Consider the following 22,897-nt stretch of genomic DNA (forward strand, 5'->3'; position numbering starts at 1 on the left):
ATGAGACTCTTACCTCTAATTAACCACCAGAAAACCGCAAGTGGAGCCTGGGGCTCAAAGTGGTAGAGTGCTGGGCTGGGAATGTGGCCTAGTGGGAGAGCGCTCGCCTAGCATGCATGAAGCCCTGGGTTCGATTCCTCAGTACCACATACACAGGAAAAAGCTGGAAGTGGCGCTGTGGCTCAAGTGGTAGAGCGCTAGCCTTGAGCAAAAAGAAGCCAGGGACAGTGCTCAGGCCCTGAGTCCAAACCCCAGGGCTGGAAAAAAAAAAAAAGTGGTAGAGCGCTAGTCTTCAGCAGAAAAGCTTGGGAAAAGCAACCAGGCCCCGAATTCAGGCCCCAGGACTGGCACAACAAAAGAAGAAAGAAGAAGAAAGTTTCTTGCTGTCTTTCTCACCCTACTGCCCCAAGGCTTGTGCCTAGGAGTGTGAAGGAGGGGGGATCCTTGCTTTGCAAAAGGGTCCTGGTTACTGGAAAGGACCCCAGAGAGGGGCACGTTGAGATAGGAAATACACAATGAGGGGGTGCACAACGGGGTGGGCTCCCGCTGCCGGGTAGTACGGAGCCCTGTGTCCCCCTGCAAGAGGTCAGCAGGGGTTTGACCTCTACCTTGTGAGATCCTCACCATCATGCCTGGATCGACTGTCACCGTGGAAGGTTCTGGGTCACGTCCCAGCCAGTTACCCAGGCTGACAAGGACTCATTTCTTTTTTTCTTTCCTTTTTTTCTTTCTCTTGTCAGTCGTGAGGAGGCTTGAACTCAGGGCCTGGGTGCTGTCCCTCAGCAGTTTCAGGGCCGAAGGTTAGCACTCTACCACTTCGAGTCACTGTGCCACCTCCAGGTTTTTTGGTGGTTACTTAGTGGTCCATGGCGGGTCCGGGGCACCTTACCCGGTGGTCCACGCAGGGTCTGGGCACCCCGGCCGGAGGCCCACGCAGGGTCCGGGACACCCGAGCCGGTGGCCCACGCAGGGTCCGGGCACCCAGGCCGGCGGCCCACGCAGGGTCCGGGCACCCAGGCCGGTGGCCCACGCAGGGTCCGGGACACCCGAGCCGGTGGCCCACGCAGGGTCTGGGCACCCCGGCCGGAGGCCCACGCAGGGTCCGGGACACCCGAGCCGGTGGCCCACGCAGGGTCTGGGCACCCCGGCCGGAGGCCCACGCAGGGTCCGGGCACCCAGGCCGGTGGCCCACGCAGGGTCCGGGACACCCGAGCCGGTGGCCCACGCAGGGTCTGGGCACCCCGGCCGGAGGCCCACGCAGGGTCCGGGACACCCGAGCCGGTGGCCCACGCAGGGTCCGGGCACCCAGGCCGGTGGCCCACGCAGGGTCCGGGCACCCAGGCCGGTGGCCCACGCAGGGTCCGGGCACCCAGGCCGGTGGCCCACGCAGGGTCCGGGCACCCCGGCCGGAGGCCCACGCAGGGTCCGGGACACCCGAGCCGGTGGCCCACGCAGGGTCCGGGCACCCCGGCCGGAGGCCCACGCAGGGTCCGGGACACCCGAGCCGGTGGCCCACGCAGGGTCCGGGCACCCAGGCCGGTGGCCCACGCGGGGTCCGGGCACCTGTGAGGGGCGCTGCTGGGCCGGGTCGCGGACCGCGGCGTCGAAGGTCGGTCTTGGGAGCGTTCCGGGGCCGGGGGCGACGCTCGGGGTGCGGGGTCCTGATGGGCCCTCGGCCGGGCGCGGGGGCGCGGGGGCGCGGGGTGGCCGGGCTGCGGGCCCGGGGTCGGGGTCCCGGGCCGGCTCTGCCTCCAGGGGGCGCCGTCGGCCGCCGCCCGCCCGCCCGCCCGTCCCCTCGGCGGCTCGCTGGCGCTGTGCGCGGCAGGCGGGGCCGGAGGCGGCGGCGGCGGCGGCGGCGGCGGCGGCGGCTCCGGGGCGCGGGTGGCGGCGGCGGCGGCGGCGGCGCCCGGACTGCAGTCCCGGCGGGAGCGGAGCGCGGAGCCGGGCCGGGCCGGAGCCGGCGCCATGGAGCGGCGCCGCCTGTGAGCGGCGGCGAGCGCAGCCGCGGGGCGCCGAGCGGGGCCGGGCGGGGCCGGGCGGGCGGGCGCCGAGGCCGAGGAGCCGCGCGGGCCGCGCCGAGCGCCAGCGGGAGCGGAGCGGAGCCTCCGGCGGCGGCGGCGGGAGAAGCCGCGCCGCCGCCAAGATGGCCGACCTGGAGGCGGTGCTGGCCGACGTGAGCTACCTGATGGCCATGGAGAAGAGCAAGGCCACGCCGGCCGCGCGCGCCAGCAAGAAGATCCTGCTGCCCGAGCCCAGGTGAGCCGCGCGCGGGGCCGCCCCGCCCGCCCCGGCCCGCCGCGCCCCGGGCCCCCGGCGACCCCCGCCCCGCGCGCCGCGGCCCCGGCCGGCCGCGCGGCCGCTTCCTGCGCCTCGCCGCCGGCCTGGCCGCCGTCAGCCCCCCGGCTGCCGCCTCCTCCCGCCGGGGCCCGGCGCTGCCCGGCGCCCCCCGGCCCCGCGGGGTCCCCTCCCCGGCCGTGCCCGCCTGGACCCCTTCCGCGGCCCGCGCGCCCGGGGCCCCGCTCGGGGTCTCCACGACTCCCCTCCTCCCCGTCCACTCCTGTCCGTGCTTTGGGGTGGGGGGGGGGAGGGAAACAAGTCTTGCGAACTCTTGCCTTCTTCTCCGAGGTGGAGGGGGGGTGGGGGGGGCCACCGTCCCGGGCCGGGGTTCGCGGGGCTTCCGGGGCCCGGTCGTGATGGAGACCGTGGTGTTGGGTCCCCCCTGCCCGGGGCTTGCGGGCTGGCAGGTGGGGAGCCGCTTCCCCTGAGCCCGGTCCTGGCGGACGGTGCCCGCGGGGGGCGAGTCTGGGCCCAGGCCGTGGGGCACGGATGTCAAAGTTTCAACCGGACAGGACACGGGTGCCCGAGTGGACCGGACGCGAGCCACGGCCGCGGCGTGGCCTGCGTCCCGTGGCAGATGGAGTGTGTTCTCCCCGTGTGTGGGGGGGGGGGGGACGGCAGCCCACCCACCGCCACCCCGGAGCGATGGGGTGGGAAGGGGGTAGGACAGGTAGGGCGGTGTGTCCCAGGAACAGGTGGGGAAACGGAAGCCCCAGGAGTGAGCGCCCTGGCCACACCGCATCGAGGCCTCCCGCAGCACCGGGTCGTAGCTGCACCTAACTCCTCTGCTGTGGTCCACGTTGCGGCCTGCATGCCCCGCATGCCCTGCATCTGGGTGAACGGATGTGGACACCCGCTACGCTTTCTTGGGGTGATTAGCGGGTTCATCCCAGCTGCCCTCCGCTCTGGAGCCCAAGGGGCCGGGCACTGGGCCTGCGCTCATGGGACTTTGCTCAAGTCCCTTCCTGTTTCTGGGCCTCGATGTTCACATCTGTGAAGTTGGATGGTGTGGAAGAGGGCCGTGCCACGCTGGTGTCCTTGGGCTTTGAAGCCGGAACGCAGCTGCACTGTAAGGGTGCCCTGCTCGGGCTCACCACCCCCACCTCTGTGCCTGCTTCCTGGGTTTCAGATTGACTGACTACGAGGCCCCTGGAGAAGAAAATGGTCTGTGTTTTGAGAAGACCGTTGTCCTCCCCCTCCTTTTTCTCTAAGACATTTGCAATCAGATTTCTCAAAACAGGAACCAGATTGACTGTCAGCCAGGGCTGCTCAGGGAGCCACCACAGTTAGGACCAAAATGAGTTCTGAAATGACAAGGCCCTGAAGGGGGAAGGGTATTCATTCACCTCTAGGGCGGTGAACCGCTAGCCCTCCTGGGTGACTGCAGCCTGGAGACCCTTCTGCAAAGTGTAAGGCGGAGCTTTTTCTAGAACTCTCTGTGTTTGGGTAATCTCTCCCCAGCATGCATCACTCCTGATGAGCCCCGCCTTGGGTCGGCTCTTCAGGTGTGTTAAAACCCTGAGAAACAAGCTCTTCCTCTTTCCCTGTGCCCTTTTCCTCTATGGTGGTGGTGGTGATGTGATAGGAATAAGAATGGAAATTATAATAATTTATTATTTATTTTGACATGTGTCATCTCAGTTGATCCCCAAACCAACCTGTGAAGTTGGCAAGGCCTTGCCTCGAGTGTGGTAGTTGCTTAAGAATACCAGGGCTTATCTCGCGCTGAGCCGAAACCAGGTGGCTGCGGGTTTTAGGGGAAGGGCAAGGCAGCACAGGCTCTCCTGCAGGGTCGCCGTCCGCGGCGTGGTATTGAGCAAGTGGCCGGATCTGTTGTGGATAAGAGTGGCTCTGATGTTGAACACGGTCTGCACGGACCTGGGGCTTGCAGGCCCCCTGGGCTGGCAGGCAGGAGCCCGCTCGCCATGCCCTTGGGACAGGTGCCTCTGCTCGTCCTTACGACCGTGCCTCACTTCTGCCCAGGTCTTCCCATGGCCCCTTTACTCTGCTTTATCCTCCTGGCAACGGTGGCAAGCAGGCCCAGCAGGTCAAGGCCTTGAGAGCCAGGGTGAGGAGATTTGCCTGATCACAGAGGAGACCTACCTGGGATTGGAAGTTGTTTCTGGGGCTTGAACTCAGGGCCTGAGCACTGTCCCTGGCTTCTTTTTGTTCAAGGCTAGCACTCTGCCACTTGAGCCACGGCGCCACTTCTGGATTTTTCTGTTTCTGTGTTGCTGAGGCATGGAACCCACGGCTTCATGCATGTTAGGCAAGCACTCTACCACTAGGCCACATTCCCAACCCGTGGAAGTTGTTTCTTAAACCCAGGCCAATGCCATTCCTGCTGCGTGTTGTCTCTGTTCTTCCCACCCTGAACACCTCTGCTCTTGTCCACAGTTTGTGGGGTGGGCTGGCTGACACCCCTTGTCAGGGAGCTGTGGGTGGGGGATGGTGGCCTGAAGCAGAAAGGCAGCCAGCCCTTGGTGTCATCAGCCGTCAAAGTTTAGTCCCCTCCCTGTTGGTTGAAATGGAGAGCCAGGCTACCCTGGCAAAGCTAGTGCGCAGAAAAGAGGAGTCAAAGCTCCCGCCTGTAACCCTAGCTACTCAGGAGGCTGACATCTGAGGATTAGGCTTAGAAGCCCAGTCAGGCAGCAAAGTCTGTGAGCCTCAAGTGGAGCTGTGGCTCAAGTGGTAGAGCACTTGCCTTGAGTAGAAAAGCTCAGGGATAGCACCCTGGTCCTGAGTTCAAGTCCAGGACTGGCACAAAAAGAAAAGAAAAAGGAGTCACCTCCATGTCAGGAGTCCCATCAGGTACAGTGACAAGGTCAGGGTCTGGCAGGGAGGCCGTGTGTGTGTCACCATGACAGCGCCCTCAGGAGCTGTTCCCACCTTAGGATGGGATGGCCCCTCCTGTCGGCCTCTCCGTGGCCGGTACCCAGGCCTGTGGCTTGGCCCGAGCTCTGCTGGCATCACAGATCCGACTCCCCAGGGCTGAGGAACAGGAGCGGTTGGGCATCGTGCCACTGTGACTTGGCACAGGGGCCTCCCCTTCTGTCACCCATAGAATTTGAGGAAGCAGACCCATTTTCCAGCTCCTCCCAGGAGGAGGCAGTGCCGTGTGGCTGGAGACCTGGCTCCTATGTCTGCCGCAGCAGCTCACGCAGGACACGCAGGACGCGGGCAGGTCCCTTACTCTGACCTGACCTGCCTCTGGGGACTGCCCTTCCCAGGACCTCCCAGTGACCCTCCGGCTCAAAGGGTCTGTGGTCTGGGCCTGGGGCGGGGGGGTCGGGGGGCTGCAGTCTCTGTTTCCCGGCAGCAGTCTCAATCTTATAATTATCGTCATTTGCTTAATAGGACCGCGGAGGCCTTGTGTAATTAATCTCCAGGCTCCGGGTTGCAGAGCCCTGTCTGGGAGGTCTCAGGAGGCTCCCTGCCCTCCCCGGTGACAGTGGCAGCCCCAGGTGCCGCGTGCGGGAGCCGGGCGCCTCTTCCAGCCTCCCAGTCCCTCGGCTGTTTCCTGGTCCCTCCTCCGGCTGCCCTCTCTCTGGCTTCCCACTCTCCCAGAGCCTGCCGCTCTTCCTCTGCTCGCTGCTGCTGCTTCTTCATTCCTGATAACTCTTCCCCCCAGGACTTCCTGCCTCCATCCGTGGGGGAGGGGCTGCCTTCGCCCTTCCTCCTCCCTCCGCTTCTCCCTCTCGGTTCATCCCTTACCCACAACATTCCACTCCAGTAGCTGCCGTCTCCCCCTGCTGCCCCCGAAGGCCAGATTATCTCTGGGGTAGTGTCTCCCTGCAGGCTCCGCAAGCGGCTGCTGCTCCCTGGGAAGAGTTCCCTAGGATGTCTTTCCCCATCTGTCTCCTCTCTAGAGCTAGGGTTGGGGGGGGGTGGGGGGGTGCCATTAAGTCGCTGGCTCCCCCACCGTCTCTCCTCAGTAAATGGATTTGAAGGGAGCGTGAGCTTTACAGGTCAGGATCAGTGCTCAGGAATCTGGGCTCTGTCAGCCTGGGAATAATGTGTCCCATTAATGCACAACCCGTCCCTAGTAGTAAATTCCTGGTGACGTCAGGTGCGGCACGCTCCGCCCCGCCCCGCCGCAGCACCCCCTCCCCCCCCACCCCGTGCCCAGGTTCAGGGCGCCTGCCTCAGCTGGGTCCCGGGTAGGTGCAGGTGGTTTCCAGCCGCCTGCGCGTGGCTGTGGTTTCCAGGATATTATGGAGCACGCGACAGGAACCGGTGTGCGTGATGGTCTTTGAGGAATACACAGCCCCTACCATACCTGCCCCAATTTCCACTCCCCACCGGCTCTCAAGGTCACTGTTCTCTCGATAGTTACGCTTACGCCATTTCTAGTCTGTTTCCAATGAGATGTTAAAAGGGAGGCATTCGGCTCTAGCTTTCTTATAAAATAGCATCTGGTGTCTGCGTTGCTGTTTACTGCAAAGGGCCACACTGGTGCCGCAGAAGTGGGTGTTGATGGCGACGTGGGAGGGGCAGTTCTCACTCGGAAGCCAGGGCGGAGGTGGGGACCACAGGACCAGGAGCCCCGGAACTCGGTTCTGCGTGTGTGTTGACAAGGTGGCTGACAGGTGCAGAGTGCCGTGTTTGTGTCATGTTCGTGCTGTTTGATCACGCCACCAAAGTGCCTCTTCTTGTGGGCCAGGCCCTGCAGAGGGGCCTGGGCGTCTGGGCTTCCGTCGCCGCTCCCTGTGGGCTTGTGCACACGGGGCAGCCATCATTAGCTGCGCTTTGCTGTGGCTGTTGGTCTCTCCCATTTGTCGGTGGCCCCATCCTTAGCTCCAAGGACGTTGTCAGCCCTGGGGACGGTCATTGAGAAATATTAATAAGAAGCCCTAGGGGGCTGCTGCCACCTCTGTGCCAGGTTTCCTGGAAATGCCACAGGGGAGCACCTCGCCTTCGCTTGTTAACTCTTGCTTACCAGAACCCGGCAGCTCCTAGCCAGGCTGCCCCGGACCTGTCAGGCTGGAGGCCCATTCCTCCATGCCAGCTCGCTCCATCCTGGACGTCCCAGCAGCCCCCCATCGTCCGGGAAGGCTGCCTCCAGCCTTTTTTGGCTCTTGGAGGGACCCTCCCCCCCTCCAGGGTGGGATAGATGGCCAGAGCCCTCTGAGTCCCTTACCCAGCACTCCCATGGAGGGAGATGAGCCTTTCTGAGGGTTGGTTTGGAGGTGTCCTCTACCCACTGAGGACCACGGGCCCTTCCGGTCCACAGATGCTGCCCTGACCTTGTGTGCAAGCCACCTGTGAGGACCTAGACAACCTGCAAGGTGGCTATTGAGCCACTGAGTACCACATGGTACTAGAGAATGTACGGGAAGTTCTCCCCCACAGTCTGCACCCCCTTCCTGCCTGCTGTCCTGTCACCTCAGTCACTGCTGAGAGAGGAAGTGCCCCTCCAGCCCCCCGTGAGCCGCAGGGTACTGGGAACAGGGGGTAGGCGCTTCTCTCCTATGGCTGTGGCCACCCCAGCGCCAGACACCTCTGTGCCAAGTGCCTTCCATCCTCGGACAGGGCAGGTATTTCCCCCCCAGGGGGTCACTTCCAAGGTGGCCTCGGTGAGCTTGTCACTGAGCCACACAACAGTCACACCTTTCCACAGCATTACCTCTCCGTGGGTGCCAGTGGACAGGTATTGATTAGCTTGGAATTTAAGTTGGAACAGGTGAGGTTGCTCTGGGGCCAGCGGAGAGGCATTTCAGCCCTGCAGCCTGGGTCAGCCCAGGGCTCAGCCGTCGGGAGGCCCCTTCCTTTGGGTTCCTGGCAGGTGTGGAACAGAGACCTGACGACCAGTTCACATAGACTCATGTTCTAGAAGTTGTGGCGCGAGCTGTGGGGTGCTGGGATAAGGGCTTGGGCAGCGCTGCCCTGGGGCCTGGGGGGGGGGTGGGGTGGGATGGGAACTGGCAGGGGCACAGCAAGCCTGGCGTCTTGGGGGTGTGCTTGCTGCTCTGTCCTCTCAGGCCCCCTGGTCTGCAGCTCAGCACGGCAGTTCAGCATCGCCTTACTACCCTCGTTCTCCAAGCCAGGGTCTTCCCAGGGGACGGGGCCTCCGTGGCTCATGTCTGACGAGTCAGGCGTCTGTTCTCTCAGTGATCTACAGTGGATCTTGGGAGTCACGCGGCCCTGGCTGTGGGTTGTTGACCTGGATAGGGGCAGAGATGCCACTCTGGGCATGTCACCTCCGCAGACTCTGCCACTGTCAGGGAGAGGGTGCTAGAAACAAAGGTGGCCCAGCCCAGAGGCCGCTCCACCTCGTGCGGGCCCATACTTGCCAAAGCGGGAGCGTTCCCCCCCCCCCCCCCCCGTGACATCTCTTACCTGCCAGCGCCCTTGGCCACCAGCCCTGTGGGGATAGACAGGAAACCCTGAAATTGCTACTTTGGGGACCTTCCCTTCAAGGACTCTGCTTAGGCCCGACTTCGTGTTGGCGGGGGTCGGTGTTTATTTTATTTAAAAGGACCTTTCTTTTTACGGAAGGGAGTGAAGCGCGTGGGCTAGGAAGAACACCGTGGCCGAGCCCAGGTGCGGCTTCTGCCGGGCGGGTGCGGGCAGCCTTGAGCCGGGGGTCCCGATTCCTGCCGTGCCCTGGGCCGGGTGACCGCAGAGCCCCGGGACCCATGGCTGTCACGGGCAGGGCCTCTCGATGTACATTTCCCAGGGGGAGCCTGTGTGTGTCCGGTTCCCAGCTGCCCTGGGCCGCGTGGTGGGAGGTTCCATGGCTCCTTGGTGGCCCTGGCCTCCGCCAAGCTGGCCTCACTTTGCCTGTTCCCAGGAGGCTGGTCCGGTAGGAGGGCTTCCGAGACAGCTGGCATCAGTCTCCCTGTCATGTCATCTGTGTCTCGCTTTGTCCGCCTGACTAATATCGGATGCCCCTCTCCCAACCACTGTGACCACCAAACTGGGACTTGCGTGATACTTTTACCCCTTACTGCTTTTTTGCATCCCCTTCCCTGGAGCAGAAGGTCCCAGAACACAAGAATCAGGTTCAGAAGCAGACCGGCCAGGCTTTCTGGGGTCATCTTCCATGTTCCGGGGCTCCGCACCCTGAGTTTCAGCACTTCCACAAGCCTTAGAAGAACTGCTTGAGGGCCACCCAGCTGGTCTCCCGTCGGCAGCCCTGGCCCAGGCTGTGTCTGTGTCACATCAACAGCTGCTGTCTGTACAATGTCCTCGAGACTTGGTTCTGCCAGTCTCCAGTCCCCGGGAGGCTCCCAAGGCTGGGGGTGCATATTGTTGGTGTAACTGGTATGAGGACCCCAGGGGAGGAGGAGGGCCAGCACGGCCGAGGGGCACAGGGCCTCAGAGCCCCTCTTGGTTTGTAGAAAGCCTCCTCGCTTGCCCAGAGCGGGAACTGGCTCTGAGGGTGACAGCGTGGGCAGCCTGGGGCTTCTGCGCCTCTGAACCTGGGCTGATGGCTTCTTTTCCTGGCTAGAAACAAAGGTGTGGTAGAAGGGGGACCAGGAGTTGTCCTCAGGGCTCTACTTCCTAGAGGAGACAGCTTTTGGTGTGATGGCGCCTGCAGCCTCCCAGGATAGGGAGTGGCGGCGGGGTCATGGCCTCAGGACGGTGCTTACGAAGTCCTGCAGGCGCCACTGTCTCTTGAGGCCCTTCCTGAAGAAAGCTGGACACCGAGCATTCCCCGGAGAGCTGGGCCTGGGGGCCCTGCACCCTGGGGCCCTTCTTCCTCCTACAGCCGCCATCCTTCCCAGGCTGGAAACACATGACAGGCCCTGCTACCACAGCCAAGCCACTTCCCCACATCCCTTCTCCCTTCCTGGGTGAGCACTTGCCTGCCTCAGGGGTTCTTGTGCTTGCTGCCCGGGACACAGCGGAGCTCAGGAGCCCCCTGGTACCTGAGACCCTGCTCTCCCCTGGGCCTTTTGCTGTACTCTCCTCCCTGCCCTGTGGGCCTCTTGGACTCCATGTTTTCACCTGTCCCTGCCTGCCCTAGGCTTTGCCATCCTGTGGCACTTTAGGAACCCAGTGAAGTTCTGCCTTCTCCACACAGCCTCTCCCTCTTGGGCTGACCAGGGCCTGCTCCAGGCCTTGGCACCCATCCTCAGCTATCTCGGACCTGAGGCTTGCCTGCAGGGCTGGAGCCCACGAGTCACACACATGGTCTTGTGTGTTCCCAGGCTGCAGCATGTGTGACCAGGCTGGTTCATGCTGTTCCCAGAGGCAGGGTAGGGGGGACAGTGCCAAGCACAGACAGCCCCGACGTGCAGCAGCTGCCATCTCTGCATTGGAGGCCCGCTGCTGGCCCTGCCACGCTGCGGGGGCCTTGTGAGCGGATCATGCTGGGGTGACCGCACAGTCCCCAGCCCCGGGCACACTTCAGCTGGATGGCTACGCGTTACCCCCGAAGCCCAGGCTAGAGAGAGCCAAATGTGATCAGCAGAGCCTCTCCCAGGCTTGCTCGTGTTCGGTTAGGTACCCGGTGGGAGCTTGAGTTGAGAAACGGTTCATGTGATATACAGTATGAAATGTATCCAATTAAGAGATACAGTTCACCAGGTTCCAGTTTGCCTCTTACTTCCCACCTATCCCCATCCTTCCCAAAAGAAACTCCCCACCCCTCCTTCCCCTCACTGGCCCCTGGCACCCCCAAATCTGTACTTTGTTGATTGGCCTTTTCTAGATGGATGGAAAAGGCCCAGGATAGAGCCTTACAATCTGTGGTCTTTTGTCTTAGGCGGTAGAATGCTTTCAAGGTCCATCCATGCCGTCCGGCATGTCCGGGCATCGTGACTGAACGGGGCCTCAGAACGAAGGGTCTGCCATTGTGAGAGTGTGCCACTTTTTGTTTATCTGTTCATCTGCTAATGGATAAGACCTGGCTTTGGGGCTTTGGCTAAGTTCCCAAAGTCAGCGTGTGGCAGCACTGGACCAAACTTCTATACGCAGTGGGCTTCGAAGCAGGAGGCCATCTGCCTGCTAATACCTTTGGGGGCAAGTGGCATCTAGCGTGACCCCAGGGGCAAGAAAAGAGAGTAGCCCCAACAAGTGGGGCCCCTCTCAATGCCTTGACTTCTGGGCAGGGCAGGACCTGCAGCCTGGGAACTTTAGGGGCCGAGCTCACTGTGCTCCTCTGCCGGCAGCATTCGGAGTGTCATGCAGAAGTACTTGGAGGACAGAGGAGAGGTCACCTTTGAGAAGATCTTCTCCCAGAAGTTGGGTAAGTGAAACCACAGCTCTGCTAGCTTGACTCTGAAGCTGGCTTCCTGCCAACACCCCTCCCCCCCTCCCCCGGCTGATGGGGCCACATGCCCCTCCCCTTGAAGGACCCTCCCCCTCGACTCAGAGCCCTCCAGGTGGCCTCAAGGGGCTGCTGTGACCCTTGCCTCCCAGCCCCTGGCTGTTGGCCCCTGGAGGCCCCGTGGTGGGGGTGGGGGCCAGCCATCTTCCCAGGCCGCCAGGGAAGTTCCTCCTTTGGGGTTTTTGTTTTTGAGAGTTGCAGCTTCCCCTTGGCTAAGCCACAGCTGCTCTGGGCCGTTGGTAGAACTGACAGGAAGAGGCGGGGCGCTTCCTGTGGCGCCTGCCGAGCTGTGGTTGGCCCAGCCCCGCCCCCATGGGCCACTGAACAACCTGCCTCCTCCGGGCAACTCCATCCTTTCTCCCCGGGCCTGGGGCTCGTGGCCTCTGCCATCAGCACCCCCCAGAGGGGGGCGTGGGGCAGGTCCAGGGAAGCAGCTGCAGCCCTGCTCCATTCTGATTTGGCTTTGCCGGGCCGGGAGCTCAGCTCTGCACTCTGGAGGTGGGCCGGCGGAGTCAGGCCTTGGAGGTCAGCTGGAGGAGCTGAGTGTCCGGGAACATACAGCTTGGGTTCCAGGCTTGGAGTGTGGCACATTGCCCCACCTCACTGAGCTTGATGCTGTCTTCCTCTGGGAAATGGGACTCAGGAGGCCTCTGCTCACATCCCACAGGGACAGAGGAGGTGTTCCAGCGAGCACTCTGCTCTGTTGACAATTCACTTGAAAGCACTGTGTTAAAAGTCCATGGTGGGGGGCTGGGGATATGGGCTAGTGGCAAGAGTGCTTGCCTCGTATACATGAGGCCCTGGGTTCGATTCCTCAGCACCACATATACAGAAAATGGCCAGAAGTGGCGCTGTGGCTCAAGTGGCAGAGTGCTAGCCTTGAGCAAAAAAGAAGCCAGGGACAGTGCTCAGGCCCTGAGTTCACGGCCTAGGACTGCCCAAAAAACAAAACAAAACAAAAAACAAAAACAAAACAAACAAAAAAGTCCATGGTGGGGCTTAGGTTACAGCGAAAGTGGTCCTGGGTTCAACCCCAATAAATACATTTAAAAAATAATAAGCAGGCTGGGAATGTGGCTTAGTGGTAGAATGCTTGCCAAGCATGCATGACGCCCTGGGTTCAATTCCTCAGCACCACATAAAGAGGAAATGCCGGAAGTAGTGCTGTGGCACAAGTGGTAGAGTGCTAGCCTTGAGCAAAAGAAGCTTAGGGGTAGAGCCCAGGCCCCAAGTTCAGGCCTCAATAATGGCACCAGAATAAATAAATGCTGGGCATAAATGCCCAGCATGTAAATGCCAGTACCAGAAGCGTAGATCTTTGATGATATCAGGACAACTCCCCGAAAGAGGTGTGGGAAACCACTAGCACAACACAATTACCCATGTGGAACTGGAGCATGAGGAAGAAGCAAAGCGGCCTTCTGTCTGCTTTGTTCCTTGGCAGCCGCTCTGGGGTTTAGCCTCAGTCTCTACTCCCAAGCAGAGTAAGGAACCTTCTAGCCCTTCCTGCTCCCAGCTCCAAGGCACCTGCTCTCGGCCTGGCTTCCCCAGGCACCTGCTCTGGGTTGATGAGCCTCTCTCCAAGCCTCAGTTTCCTCAATGAGACTTGCTCTCCTGATCAGGACTGCTGTCAGATAGGAGGGGGCAAGGACAGGGCTGGAGTTCTCCCTCAGAGCTGCCTCCCTCTTGCCGCAGCCTGACCTAGCCAGATGGCCTGGGCATCTCAAGGCCCTGGCACTGGTCTCTTTCTTTCTTTTTTTTGTTTTCTTTTTTCCAGTCCTGGGGCTTGGACTCAGGGCCTGATCACTGTCCATCCCTGGCTTCTTTTTGTTCAAGGTTAGCACTCTACCACTTGAGCCACAGCGCCACTTCTGGCCATTTTCTATATATGTGGTGCTGGGGAATTGAACCCAGGGCTTCATGTATACGAGGCAAGCGCTCTTGCCACTAGGCCATATTCCCAGCCCCTGGCACTGGTTTCTTGCACCTGACAGCCCTTAGTGGATGGTGTCCCTCACACAGAGGGAGAGGGCTGTGCCACAGTCAGAGATCCAGGGCTTAGTACCATGCTGGGCTCCCGATGGCACCGGTAGCCCTTCCCCTCTACCTGTGGCGCTCGCTATTTCCAGCCACGATCTGCAGCAGATTGTAGGAAAAGGGTAGAAGTCCAGGACCCCGGCCTGGGGTCCAGGCATCTTTGGTTGGTAGCTGCCTTGGTGGCCACGTTGGAAGCCTCTACCTGGGGTAAGAGACATCTGCTGCTGCTTCAGACAGTTTTGCTCAGAGCCCCTTCACCTGCTCTGTCAGTAGTGACAGGACCGTCCCTGAGGGTAGGACACGCGTGGCTTGTTGTGACCCCTCTGGTTGCTTTCAGGGTACTTGCTCTTCCGAGACTTCTGCCTGAACCACCTTGAGGAGGCCAAGCCCCTGGTGGAGTTCTATGAGGAGGTGAGGTAGATTGGCTCTCGGGGAGGTGCAGGGGCTGGGATAGCATGACCCCTGGCCTCGGTGCCGCCTGCCCTACTGGATGCAGACTGTCTGTGGGTTCGACGTTCCAGATCAAGAAGTACGAGAAGCTGGAGACGGAGGAAGAGCGTGTGGCTCGCAGCCGGGAGATCTTCGACTCCTACATCATGAAGGAGCTGCTCGCCTGCTCGCACGTGAGTGTCAGACCAGGTCCTCCTCAGGCCACACCACGTGCTGGCTCCAGGCAACAGGGTTCGAAGGGAAGAAAGGCCCCTGTGGAGGCTTCATGGCCCCTCTGTCCTTCCCCAGCCCTTCTCAAAGAGTGCCACGGAGCAGGTCCAGGGCCACCTGATGAAGAAGCAGGTGCCTCCGGATCTTTTCCAGGTATTTGCTGGACTCACTTCCTGCAGCCCCACACTGCCCAGCCAGGGGCCCCTTGGGCTGTCCAAGGACAGCAGCCTGGGCAGCAGCTGGGGACAGAGCCTGGGACAGTGGTCTGAGGGGCTCAGTCACCAACTTGCAGTTTCTTCCCTAGCCATACATTGAGGAGATTTGTCAGAATCTCCGAGGGGATGTGTTCCAGAAGTTCATTGAGAGGTGAGTGGGGCTCAGCATAGTGGGGAAGGACACAAGCAACCTGCCTAGGCTGCAGGCACTCTTGGGGACCTGCTTCGCGGGCAGGTACTGGGCTTATCCATGGTCAGTGGCAGGGGCTTTCTTACCTCCTCCACCTTCTCACCAGGCTGCTCAGAGCCAGGCCTCGGGCAGCCTGCAGTCTGTCTCTCCCATGGACCATCTAGGACCTTGCTGGGCTCCCCTGGGCTAAAGAACATGAGGGTGGCGGCCGGGCTGGGCACGAGAGGCCACACTGCCCCCCCTGGCCTGCACAGACGGTGTGGACAGACTGCGGGTGGATCCAAGAAATGACTGTTTTGTTGTTTGTTGTGGGACATGGAACTTGAACTCAGGGCACTGTCCCTGTGCTTTTTTGCTGACGACCAGCACTTTACCACTTTGAGCCATAAAGCTACTTCCAGTTTTCTGGTCCACTGGGACAAGAGTCTCGTGGATTCTCCTGCCCGAGCTGGCTTTGAACCGTGATCCTCAGATCTCAGCATCCTGAGTAGCTAGGATTATAGGCATGAGCCACCAGTGCCTGGCAGAAGTGACTTTTTTTTTTAGGGCCCTAACTGCCCAGCCACAGAGTGGATGACTTCCCAGGGACTGAGCTGTGTGGCTGGAGCTGTGGCAACAGCTCAGGAGTGAGACATAGTAGAGGATGGAGGAGCAGGAAGTCGTGATGGACTGGAGACTTCTCTGAGCTTCTCTGATCCCAGTAGGACCGCATGGTTCAGTGGCCAAGGCCAGTCCAAGCCACAGAGGCCCCGAGAGGTTCCATGTCTGCTTTGCCAGGACCTCAGGGAAGGGCAGAGATGGACAGGTTCACACTGGCCTTGCTCTGCCTACTCTGAGGCCTACCTGAGCCTGGTCCTCGTCTCTTGCAGTGACAAGTTCACACGGTTCTGCCAGTGGAAGAATGTGGAGCTCAACATTCATGTGAGTGGGCCAGAGGGCACCGGGTGAGGGGGGGGCTTGGGGCTTTTGGGGTGGGGAACCCGAGCAATCAGAAGGGTGTGGGGAGCCGGGGCAGGCAGGGCTGGGCCAGTGGGAGACGAGAGCTCTGCGCCTTCAGCACCACACTGGTGGCTCTGGGGTCAGCACCAGGATCGTGGTAGAAGACCTGGCATGGGGTCTGCTCAGGTGCTTTTGCCCTGGAGCTGGCAGCCCCCCCCCCCCCCCGTGACCCCAGCTGTTGCCCCCTTGCAGCTGACCATGAACGACTTCAGTGTACACCGCATCATCGGGCGCGGGGGCTTCGGCGAGGTCTACGGGTGCCGGAAAGCAGACACGGGCAAGATGTGAGCGGGCATCCTGCCTGGCTGGCATGCGCTGGGGAGGCCGAGGGAGGGGTCAGGCTTCTAGGTCCTAGAGGGGCCCGGAATGCCGGGGGCATCCTGGGAACAGCTGGGCAGGGCACCCCTGCCCCAGGCCGTGTCCAGGGGTATACTTTGTTCTCTCCATCTTCCCGTGAGTGCCTCGGGAACCCTTCCCTGCCGGCACCCTCTGCCCCCTGGGAACCCCTGGTTTATGTCCCCTATGTGTCCGGTCTAGACATGCCCACGAGTCCCCCGAGGCAGCCCGGAGCTCTGCCTGTCACGGGGCGTGGACTGGAGCCGGCCCTCCCTCCCCACCGCAGGTACGCCATGAAGTGTCTGGACAAGAAGCGCATCAAGATGAAGCAGGGAGAGACCCTGGCCCTGAACGAGCGCATCATGCTTTCCCTCGTCAGCACTGGGGTGAGCTGGGCGGCCAGGGGTCCCCCAAAGGAGCCTTGGGTGAGCCTCTCTGACCACTCGCTCCCCGCAGGACTGCCCCTTCATCGTCTGCATGTCCTATGCATTCCACACGCCAGACAAGCTCAGCTTCATCCTGGACCTCATGAACGGTGAGTGTGGCGGCCTGCCCGGGGCGGGCGGGGGTGGGGGGGCCGCTCTGGACTGGACCTGCCCGGGGCAGGAAGGTGAGTGCTGCCCCTGCCTCCTCCAGGCGGGGACCTGCATTACCACCTCTCCCAGCATGGGGTCTTCTCTGAGGCCGACATGCGCTTCTACGCCGCCGAGATCATCCTGGGCCTGGAGCACATGCACAACCGCTTTGTCGTCTACAGGGACCTCAAGGTAAAGGCCACCCGTCGTCCGTGTGTGCCCGTGCCCCCCTCTGCCTCCCCACCCTTCCCCTCGGCCGCCATCGGGGCTCAGGCTGTGATTAGGAAAAGGGAGGCCTACCCCGCCCGGGGCCTCGTCCCTGGGCACCCGTGGTCCGTCAGTCAGTGAACACGCTCAACTGGCCTCCCGCCTGGCCGGCGGGTAGCTCACTGGCTTCCTCCGCAGCCCGCCAACATCCTCCTGGACGAGCACGGCCACGTGCGCATCTCGGACCTGGGCCTGGCCTGTGACTTCTCCAAGAAGAAACCTCACGCCAGTGTGTGAGTGCCCGGCCACCCCTCCCCCGCCCCGCCCGCCCTCCCCGCCCCCCGCCGCCCCCCCCCCTCACAGCCTCCGCTCCCACAGGGGCACGCACGGCTACATGGCCCCCGAGGTCCTGCAGAAGGGCGTGGCCTATGACAGCAGCGCCGACTGGTTCTCCCTGGGCTGCATGCTCTTCAAGCTGCTGCGGGGGTGAGTGGGGGGGCGTGGGGGACCAGGCTGGGGAGGAAGCCAGGGAGGGGAGCCTTCCCTCCCTTGGGACAAGACTCATTCCTGCTGGCTGCCTCCGTTTCTCCATTCTTGTGCTTTGATCTTCATTTTTGGCTTTTCTTACCTAGGCACAGCCCCTTCCGGCAGCACAAGACCAAAGACAAGCACGAGATCGATCGCATGACGTTGACGATGGTGAGCGTAAGGGTCTCAGCGCTGGGCCCCAGCGGGGCTGAGGTCTACAGAGGGTGCTAGGGTCCTGGAGTTTTAGTTCTCATGCACCAGCAGAGCTCTCCAGCCATCATCTCCTTTTTTTGCCCTGTGGGGCAGACCTCTTGTCCCTCACAGTGTTGCCAAAGCCCCCACTTGCTGGGGCCAGTCGGGAAGCCTGAGCCTCTCCCCTGCGGGCCTGCGGCTCTGCCCTGCCCCTGCCACCCTGCTTCTCCTCCCTGCAGGCCGTGGAGCTGCCTGACTCCTTCTCCCCAGAGCTCCGCTCCCTGCTGGAGGGCTTGCTGCAGAGGGACGTCAACCGGAGGCTGGGCTGCCTGGGCCATGGGTGAGTGCCCGGGCCTTTGGCTGTGCCCCCGAGGACAAAGCTTGGATGAGCTGCAAATGAGGGTCACAGCCGGCCTTGTCTGGTGACCTCAGGTAGCAAGACTGACTGGGTGCAGAGCGGCTGGTGCTGGCTGGGACTGGCTTCCAGAGGCTCCTGTAACAAAGATGAACCAAGATGACAGCGACCTTAATAGCAGCATTTCATGTTTATGGCTAGCTCCCAAGTGCAGGACGAGGCACTGCAAGAGACCAGTGTTAGAACTCAGCGGCTCTGTGGGTGGCCACCGCTGGGCTCCCATTGTGGGGAGGAGGAAACAGGCCCGGTGTTTAGGCACGTGCCCAGGGTCGCACAGCCAGAATGGTAGAGACAGGACGAATCCTAGGCCCCGTGGCCTGGATTTAGCCTGACTCGGGGGCTGCAGAGCCCTCCTAGCTGACGGGCGTCTTCCCACAGGGCTCAGGAGGTAAAGGAGAGCCCCTTCTTCCGCTCATTGGACTGGCAGATGGTCTTCTTGCAGAAGGTAAGGACCTGCGCGGGGCTGGGAGGGGTGTCCGCCGCCCTTCGGCGTGCTGACACCTGACCCCGCCCTGTGCAGTACCCACCCCCCCTCATCCCCCCACGGGGGGAAGTGAATGCTGCGGATGCCTTCGACATTGGCTCCTTTGATGAGGAAGATACAAAAGGAATCAAGGTACTGCGCCTGGCCTGGCCTGGAGCCCCGAGCCCGGCTTGGATGGGTTCTTGTCCCTCCTCTGCCCCTGTGACTGACTGCAGGCCAGCCTGTGCTCTGGGCACTGCTTCCTCTCCCCACCCCTCCCCGGGGTTGGCTGTTGGCCCAGACCTTCCATGCCCGGGGCCGGGGCGGGCCCGGGGCTGATGATGTCCTGGCCCTTCTGTCCGTCCACACGTCTCTGCTCTGTCCCCCTCATGAAGTTACTAGACAGCGACCAGGAGCTGTACCGAAACTTCCCCCTCACCATCTCGGAGCGGTGGCAGCAGGAGGTCGCGGAGACGGTCTTCGACACCATCAATGCTGAGACGGACCGGCTAGAGGCCCGCAAAAAAGCCAAAAACAAGCAGCTGGGCCACGAGGAAGGTGAGGTTCTGATCTCAGGAGCACCGGGTCTCCTGAGTGCTGCCGAAATCAGGAGAGGCCGGGGTCGGGGCGCTCCCCTGAGCAGCAGCCGGGAAAGGCTGCCAGGCTGAGCCTGTCGGCGGCTCTCGTGGCAGACTACGCCCTGGGCAAGGACTGCATCATGCACGGCTACATGTCCAAGATGGGCAACCCCTTCCTGACCCAGTGGCAGCGGCGGTACTTCTACCTGTTCCCCAACCGGCTGGAGTGGCGGGGAGAAGGCGAGGCCCCGGTAAGGCCTGGTGCCAGGGTTGGGTGCTGGCCTGGGGTGCCTGCTGACCGGCCCTCACCCAGGGGTCTCTCCCACCCCGCCCCGGCGTGCAGCAGAGCCTGCTGACCATGGAAGAGATCCAGTCCGTGGAGGAGACGCAGATCAAGGAGCGCAAGTGCCTCCTGCTCAAGATCCGCGGGGGCAAGCAGTTTGTCCTGCAGTGTGACGTGAGTGGGGCCGCGGGCGTGGCCGTGGGCGCGGGCAGGGGCGCGGGCGCGGGCGCGGGCGGCGGGCACTGCCCCGGCTGACGGAGCCCGGGCCTGTGCAGAGCGACCCCGAGCTGGTGCAGTGGAAGAAGGAGCTGCGTGATGCCTACCGTGAGGCCCAGCAGCTGGTCCAGCGGGTACCCAAGATGAAGAACAAGCCACGCTCGCCCGTGGTGGAGCTGAGCAAGGTGCCGCTGATCCAGCGGGGCAGTGCCAACGGCCTCTGATCTGCCCGCCCACCTGCCACCTGCCCGCCTTTTGTAAACCTCTAATTTATTTTGTCGAATTTTTATTGTTTTCCCGCAAAGCGGAAAAGGTTTTATTTTGTAGTTATTGTGATCTCCTGTGGCCCCAGCCTGGCCCAGCCCCCAGGGAGGGGCCTGCTTGCCTCGGCTCCTGCTGCCACCGACCCAGTCACTGTCCGGCGCCCTCTGCCCTGACTCCCGGGCTGCCCGCTCCCAGTGTCTTCCTGGTGGGGAGAGCAGCAGCCCCCCGCGGCCCCCCGCCCTCCCTGGGGTGAAGCCGCATGGCGCTGTGCCACTTGGGCTCTCCGGCCGGGGCTCTGCCCAGGCCCTGGCCGAGTGGCTGGCATTCCCCATCCCAGGGAGGACACAGCACAGGGATACTACTTGAACTTTCCTACCATAGCCCCTCCTGGGACAGAGACAGAGCCCCAGCTGTCCTGCCCTCCGGCCACTGGTGAGGAGAGGGCCCCTGAAGCCTCTTACGGGGGCTGGGGCTCCCGGGCCCTTGTTCAGACAAAATTCCTGTGTCGCTGCTGCGCCCCTCCCCTCCGCCCTGGCCGCTGTGGGGCTTGGCGGCCCCCTCTTCCTCTCACTGAGTGCCCGGGGTTAAGGAGCACAGACAGGCGTCTGAGGTTTGGGCTCTCGTAGCCTAGCCTGGCTCCCTGGTCTCCCAACCCTGGGCCGGGGGAGGCTGCTAGCCTGGGCAGGAGGGTGGTGCGGCAAGAAGGGGGCCTGCTGGGGCCAGCCCTCCTCGTCCCGGCTAGTCGGTGTGTCCTCGCCCTCGGCTGTCCCGCCCGCAGCCACGTCCCGTCAGTGCCGCCACCCCCGGGCGCCGCCCCGCCCGCCGCATGCCCCCTTGTGCCAGTCGCGCTGCCGTGTGTGGTGTCGCGCCCTCTCCCCGGGGCCGGGTCAGGGCCCCCTCCCCTTGTCTACTCACTCCCGGGGCGTTTCTTTGCCGATTTTTGAATGTGATTTTAAAGAGTGGAAAATGAGAATATGCGTTTTTATAAAAAATGGTGCCTGACTCCTTGCTGTCTCAGACTCCCTTTATCCCTGGTGGCTGTTCTCTGCTGGCTGGGCCCCAAGAAAGTTTTGGTGACCACTCCAGGCCGGGCCCTCTAACTGTCTCCCCCATGCCCAGCTGCCTGTGCTCTCTCCCTGTTACCCTCTTGCGCCCAGGAAGAAAGGGAGTCCGGCACTTCCCAGGTGAGCAGGATGCACTTGGCGTCCTGTTTGGACTGACTGGGGCCCCCGTGTCAAGTGCTGTGCTGAATGCCTACCCCACCCCAAAAGATCAGTCCCACACAGGCCCTTGGTCATCGCTAGCCTCGCTCTGCGGCCCCCAGCACCTAAGGGGTACCCCAGCATCAGGTCTCTCATCTCAGACTCAGCCTCCATTCCCCACGTCCCTGCCTCCTGGGTGATGGGGCCTGGGGCAGGAATGCTCTGCCCAGCCAGGCTGAGGCCAGAGCACAGCAGGTGGGCCGTGCGTAGAGGAGGAGGCAGACTTTGAGCTGGGCTTCTAGTATTGAGGTGGACATTGATGCAGATTCTCCCTCCCTCCCTCCCTCCCTCCCTCCCTCTGCCAGTCCAGGGGCTTGAACTCAGGGCCTGAGCACTGTCCTTGAGCTTCTCTTGCTCAAGGCTAGCACTCTACCACTTGAGCCACAGCACCACGTCTGGCTTTTTCTGTTTATGTGGCACTAATGAATCGAACCCAGGGCTTCATGCATGGTAGGCAAGCACTCCACCACTAAGCCTCATTCCAACCCCAGATGTTTTCTTAAGTCAGGAGGAGTCAGTCACTGATGAGTGGCTCAGGTCAGTGGAACATGATGGAGGAAACCAGGCCCGGCCCCTTGAAATAGCACAACCTCATACAGAACCGTGGTGTACTTGGTGATTGCAACATGGAAATAAGAGCAGACTCAGAGGCAGAACTTGCTGAAGGTTCAGAGTCATGCCAGCTGGCTCTAAAACAAATGACTGGTCACTATGCAAAAGGAATAGACAAAGGCGGAGGAAAGGAGGCAGTGGCCTGGACTTGGGCTGCTGCTTCTGATCAGGGAAGACATCCTCATTACAGTGGCGGCAGAGGAAGAGATGAAAGAGGCCCAAGAATGGACCGTATTCATCCAGTGGGGTGGTGGGCATCCAGGATGAGACTTGAGGAGGCTGCCGTACCATGCAAAGGCAGGACAGTTCACAGGATACTTTTGTCCTGAGAGGAAGAGGGTGTGATTGGACTTGGCTTTGGACACCCTGGTGTGACTGTGGGCTACATGGGCCCCCAGATGTCTCAAGGCATCATCAGGGTGACTTAGGAACAGAGAGACTCTCCGATGGGGAGAGGTCAGAGTGGGAAGGAAGGAGCCCTAGAAAAGAGGGCTGGCAGGAAACTGTTGGTTCAGTACTGCAGCAATCCAGGGGGGCCGGACCCCAGAAGGTCCTGCTAGATGTGGGTTTGAAGGGGGCTTCCGGGAAAGGGCAGCACCGCTGAGCAATGCAAAGACCAGCGGATCCAGAACCTGCTGAGCAGGGGTAGCCTTCCCAGACATTACAGATGGCCTCGGGACACCACAGAATGGGTGGCAGTGACCTCCGATGGCTCAGTGAAAAGTTAGGGTGAAAATGACCGTGAAGCTCAGGGAACCTCAAGTTCTTCCCAGTTACGCTACTCATTGTACAAGTGGGGACACCCAGGCTTAGCCTTGGCAAGCCTGGCTGCAGCCTGACCACCCAGGAGGGGGCCCTGGGGCCGGGCTCTGGGGCTGGCCTAACTGAAGCTGGCCCCGGCCTTCACCCTCGTTCCGGCGTGGGTGGAGGTGCCAACCCTTTCCTGACGCTGGCAGCAGGGTGCAGCCCCTGCAAAAGCCCTGCGAGTGGGGGCAGCGCTGGCCGCGGCGGTCCTGGGAAGGCGCCGGCAGCCCCCGCCGCCTCCTCGCCGGGCCTCCTCGCGGGCCGGGCCGGGCCGGGGCCGCAGGCCAGGCGGCTGGAGGGCGAGGATGGGGCTCCGAGCGTCTCCGGGGCGCCTGGCAGCGATGGGGCCGGGACTTCCCGCCTCACCCGCGCACCGGCGTGTTCCGTGCCCCGGTACCGGGCGCAGCCGCGCAGGGAGCGGGCGGGGTGGGCTGGGGAAGGGCAGCG

At 62.2% G+C, this 22,897-nt stretch overlaps 1 protein-coding gene across 1 annotated transcript; it reads left to right on the forward strand.

Annotated features, from left to right (window-relative positions):
- Positions 1-2,043: 2,043 nt before the first annotated feature.
- Positions 2,044-20,776, forward strand: Grk2 (G protein-coupled receptor kinase 2). Its single transcript, XM_048359766.1, has 21 exons — positions 2,044-2,256; positions 11,457-11,533; positions 13,989-14,062; positions 14,173-14,274; positions 14,390-14,464; positions 14,616-14,677; positions 15,586-15,637; positions 15,908-15,999; positions 16,338-16,437; positions 16,508-16,586; positions 16,688-16,818; positions 17,032-17,126; positions 17,212-17,319; positions 17,466-17,532; positions 17,793-17,893; positions 18,347-18,413; positions 18,489-18,584; positions 18,827-18,989; positions 19,124-19,260; positions 19,353-19,466; positions 19,568-20,776. The coding sequence occupies exons 1-21, from the start codon at positions 2,144-2,146 to the stop codon at positions 19,730-19,732; spliced, it is 2,070 nt and encodes a 689-aa protein (XP_048215723.1). The 5' UTR covers positions 2,044-2,143; the 3' UTR covers positions 19,733-20,776.
- Positions 20,777-22,897: the final 2,121 nt, after the last annotated feature.

This window comes from Perognathus longimembris, chromosome 13 (assembly GCF_023159225.1).
Source record: "Perognathus longimembris pacificus isolate PPM17 chromosome 13, ASM2315922v1, whole genome shotgun sequence".
Classification (NCBI taxonomy): domain Eukaryota; kingdom Metazoa; phylum Chordata; class Mammalia; order Rodentia; family Heteromyidae; genus Perognathus; species Perognathus longimembris.